At 39.4% G+C, this 4,792-nt stretch overlaps 1 protein-coding gene across 1 annotated transcript; it reads right to left on the bottom strand.

Annotated features, from left to right (window-relative positions):
- Positions 1-2,016: 2,016 nt before the first annotated feature.
- Positions 2,017-3,622, bottom strand: LOC117540565. Its single transcript, XM_034207324.1, has 3 exons — positions 3,603-3,622; positions 3,062-3,137; positions 2,017-2,626 (listed from the first exon to the last, which is right to left on the bottom strand). The coding sequence occupies exons 2-3, from the start codon at positions 3,135-3,137 to the stop codon at positions 2,079-2,081; spliced, it is 624 nt and encodes a 207-aa protein (XP_034063215.1). The 5' UTR covers positions 3,603-3,622; the 3' UTR covers positions 2,017-2,078.
- Between the last annotated feature and the right edge of the window lie 1,170 nt (positions 3,623-4,792).

The raw sequence follows: 4,792 nt of genomic DNA, 5'->3' as shown, positions 1-4,792 counted from the left end.
TAAGTAGCCCACAAGTAACTAAAACGTATAATACTTGAAGGAAAGGTGTAAAATGTTCCCATAAATACCAATATCACAGTACAACACTCCTTGTTGTTAAATACCAACCATGTGTATATATATATATATATATAAATATGCTGCTAAAACTGTGTAATATACCAGGCTGCTAAATCCTCCAAACTGCTACAGGATGTGTATTTTGTGAAATGTGTATTTGTTTTTAATCTTTAATACTTTTTTTATGCATACTTTAAGTAACATTAGGCTGTCTTTGGCTCTTTTCTGCTGTAACAATGTAAATGTATTCTGATCTAATTGATGTTTTTGTCAGTTTGTTTCCCTATATTGCGACACTTATTTGGTTTAAGATTATTTCTCCTTTTTTTTTTTACAGACATCCCCAACCATAGTGGAATGCTGTTGTAAAGGATTGCATTGATCCGTGCATCAATACCTTCACCCAGCTTTGAGGCCTCCAATGAATGAACATCATCTTGTGGCTGGGAAAAATGTGAACAAATAAATCTCACAAAGAGTGACTTTCTGGTGTAATCATTATAATATCAAAGACAAGCACTTTAAGTAACAATATATAAAATCATTCAGCAGCAGAGGATGGGGTGGAAACAGCATTTCTAACTAAGATGATTACAATATTACAAGTTAAACATCAAGATGAACAACATTTCTAAAATAAACATAAACCTAAACTGAGGGCTTTCTTCCTGAGCCGCTGGGAGTAAAGGTCCTCCATGGATGGCAGCTCCGCCCTGGTGATGTTCTGTGCAGTTTTCACCACCCTTTGGAAAGCCTTACGATTGAGGGCGGTGCAGCTGCCGTAACAGGCCGTGATGCAGCCGTGTCCGTGATGGACACTGAGGAACCTGAAGCTGCTGACTCTCTCTACCGTAGTCCCATTGATGGCGATGGGGGGGCGTGTCCCTCTCTTTGCTGCTTCCTGCAATCCACAATCAGCTCCTTGGTTTTGCTGACGTTGAGATGGAGGTTGTTATCCTGGCACCAAGATGTCAGGTTTTCGACCTCCTCTCTGTACGCCGTCTCGTCGCCGTCTGTGATCTGGCCGATGACTGTTGTCTGTTACGATCTCAGGCACTTAGGATGTTGGACCCAATTGCAGACAGGGAGACAGAGGTAAAGTATTGGTAAGATACTTTATTTTTCCAAGAAAACACGATGAACAAAAAAAGGTCACAAACAAATCTCAGGATGAGATGACAAAAAATGAGACCAAAAGGAAAATCGCTCACGTAGTGAGGAACAAAACTATTCTTGAGCATAATTGAGCATAGACCTGACCATGGCAAGAGACAATACGAACTGACACTGAACACTGGGAGACAGGGGAATTTAAACACCTGGTAACTAGACACAGGTGGGAACAATCAGGGGCGGGGCTGACACTGATGAGCACAGGAGACACACAAGGAGTGACAGGTGAAAACAATCAGGAAATTAGACACACCAGGGAACTAACGACAGACATGAAAACACAGGGAAAAGAGACCAGACAATATACAGGGAGGAAAACATGACAAGGAGAACGGAAAAACACCCACACCTAGACATGACATAATAATCCTGACATTGTGTCGTCAGCACGTAGGCCCATACCAGTGTCTTGAAGTGGCTGCCTTCCTCCTGGGCAGCATCCAAAATGGAGAAGAAAGAGAACAGACACACCACAGCTGGGTGAGGCTGGTGAGGCTGGGGAAGATGAGTGAGGGAAAGAGAGAAACAAAACAGGGGGACTAAGATGAGTGAGGGAAAGAGAGAAAAAGACAAGGGGACTAAGATGAGTGAGGGAAAGAGAGAGAAAAAGACAAGGGGACTAAGATGAGTGAAGGAAAGAGAGAAAAAGACAAGGGGACTAAAGTTTAAGAGAGAGGAAGAACACAGAATGTGAGTGAACAATTAAATTAAATTACACATTTAAAAAAAATAGTGTGAGTAAGTGAAGACATCCTTACAAGGAGGACTGCCCTGGCAAATTTAAAAGTTATTCTTGTTAAATATACATATCCTGTTGAGGCTAGAATCCAAAATGCAGAACCACTTTAGATTGTAGCCTCAAGGGACTGTTTAAGGTTACTTAAAAACATATCATTTCCCAAATTGGTGAAATGAACTCCATCTCTTAGAAATATGCCAGGGCAGTCAAACGTAATGCAAGGATGCCTTACACTCTCTCCACCCAAACCACTAACACATTTACCCATCTCTCTGTTCACCCACATTCTGGCCTTGTTCAGCTTTCCCGGATTGGCTTTCCTCCAGTGACATCTCTCATTGATAGAAGATAGAATTATCTTCATGTCTGAGAAGTTGTCACTGAGGGAAAGCAGGTCCTGCTTCAGCGCTGTGACAAGCTCCACACCTTTGATGTTGCCAAGGTCGTTGCCGCCACAGTGGATGAGCAAGACATCCGGGACTGTTCTTCCTCTCAAGGACTGATAGAAAAAGGGAAGAAGGTTCCTCCACCTCAGACCACCCTTGCCAAACCACCACACATGGCAATTGAGACCCAGGTTGCTTCCCATGGTGTGTCTGGCTCTTTCTTCCCCACGTCTAACGTAGCTGCTCCCTATTATCCACACATTGGGACCTAGTTAGAATAAAATATATTAAAAAAGGAAAAAAAAGTGTTTACTGGTGATCATCTTTTAGAAAAAGGCGGTACATGTAGCCTGAGTTGTCATATCATTTTCATCATATTTTTAAGACTACACAAGTTTAATTTGTATATTATATTACATATAACTCTATAATTGTATATAGAATCATGATGAAACTTTATAAGGATTAAGATTATATATTAATATTACATTAAATAATGCATGACGATTTCATTCATTATTACGAAGCAGGATGTATCAAGTCACTGACTTTTTGTGATAAGGTCACAATCAACTGATTTCACTTATCAGATGTAAAAATAAGGTACAATATATTTGTTTTTGCTATATGAAAGTAAAGGGTATGCAATCAAAAAATTACTGAAACAAAATGAATAAAAATTATTATAAAAACTATACAGCACCTTGTCCAAGTATGGCGGGAGGCCCACTTTCCTTCAGGATTTCCTCTCTGGATGACGATCCGGCTATTTCTGCCATCTATAAATAAAGTACAAATGATTAGCTCTTCACGCCTCTTTAAAATAATATGTGTTCTTGAAGATTCTGTATGCATCGTCGTTTACAATGGTAGGGACATTGCATTGGAAATTAGTTGTGAAAAATATGTCATTTTTAGTTTTTTCATCTCACATTTATAGATTTTAAATACAAATATATATATATATAAAACGAATTATAAATGCAAAATCTGGTTTCTAGAAAGTTAGCTAATGCATACAGAGTTAACATTGCAGAACTGCTGGCATGCATACATTTCTAGCATTTTGGTTAACTATGAAAAGTATGGAAAATTACTGTGCAAACACCCAACATTAGCTTAGCCACAGTAGCGGTTGCTGATGAGTGGTTTGGCTTATTTTACTCTTTTATATGAGAACATGTTACATTACATACAGACATTAAGGAGGCAGGTTAGAAAATAAATATGTTTTCGTCTCTTACCTTTTGGAGCAAACTGTTGTCGGTTGTTAGCATAGATAGACTGTGTATATATAAAGCGTTGTCTCTTTAGCCTCAGTGACGTGACAGTGAACACTGAACGTGACCGCGTGTGAAGGGGGAGGGGCGCGGGGGATTTAGGTCTGGGCTGCGCTAAATTCAGCCTCTCTTTCCAACATCTCCTGTGGCGGAAATCCACATTTCTTTGTCTTTGCAGCAAGATATTATAAAATGCCTTCTTGTGTTGCCTACAACTGTGTGAACCGAAGTTAAGGGAGTGGTTCTAACATTTCTATGCACCGGTATGTGAAAAAAACATAATCAATTACAGTCTATGAATATATAACATATTCTTTTAAGTAAGCTAATGCTAGCAAGCTGAATAATATGCTAGACTTAAACAAATAGCTTTAACAATTGCTAATGTGTGATTACCACTCTCTTCATACATCTATGATCAGGGTTAGATTAGAAAAATAATTATGAAAGAACAACATATGATAAGTAGTTGTTTTGTGTCGAATAGTGAATTGTAATACCTAGTTAAGCCTCCTGTTAAATGTATTAAATATTCCTTGGTCAATGTGACACAGTGCATGTTTACCTCCCAACAGATTGTGTGTGTCTGTCTGTGTGTGTGTACTTTAAAGTATTTTTCCTAGATTTTAAAAAGGGGTACATTTAACCCTGAATGTAATAGGAGGGATAATAAATACAATTAAGATGTGCATACCACTCAAGCTATGATATAAATATGGTTACAGTTTTCCACGCCATGACAAAGCAAGGATGTGTCAGTGGGTCAAGAAGATCAATCGCAAGAATTGGAAGCCAAACTCCAACTCCCGCATATGTGCTCTACATTTTACCGAGGAGTGTTTTCACACCGTCAGAGAACTGAAATCATCTGCTGTCCCGACTGTTTTTGCCTTCCCCTGGGTCCACACAACATCCAGGACACAGGTGGTGAGTATGGCCCCGAAGGTAAGTGACACTATTTGCGTATCAGAGGTTAATGACAACATTGTGATGGAGGAAGTGCACGAGGAAACACATTTTGTGTCAGATGTAATCTTTCATCACAATGATGATGAACATTGTGTTGAGGACACAAAGATACAACATTTTGAAGTGAGTGACAGCATTTCAGCCTCTGCCGACCACACTTACCATAAATTACAGCACCGCACCAC

The sequence above is a fragment of the Gymnodraco acuticeps genome, unplaced genomic scaffold (genome assembly GCF_902827175.1).
Source record: "Gymnodraco acuticeps unplaced genomic scaffold, fGymAcu1.1, whole genome shotgun sequence".
Classification (NCBI taxonomy): Eukaryota; Metazoa; Chordata; class Actinopteri; order Perciformes; family Bathydraconidae; genus Gymnodraco; species Gymnodraco acuticeps.
The sequence above is the reverse complement of the archived record's forward strand: the minus strand, read 5'-3'. Positions and strand labels throughout refer to the sequence as shown.

What these genes read in the sequence shown, in the direction of transcription:
- LOC117540565 (XM_034207324.1), bottom strand. Translation starts at nt 3,137, where the DNA reads ATGGCAGAAATAGCCGGATCGTCATCCAGAGAGGAAATCCTGAAGGAA. An exon ending in TCCCGCCATACTTGGACAAG is followed by an intron (nt 2,627 to 3,061) that starts GTGCTGTATAGT and finishes TATTCTAACTAG; the next exon opens with GTCCCAATGTGTGGATAATA.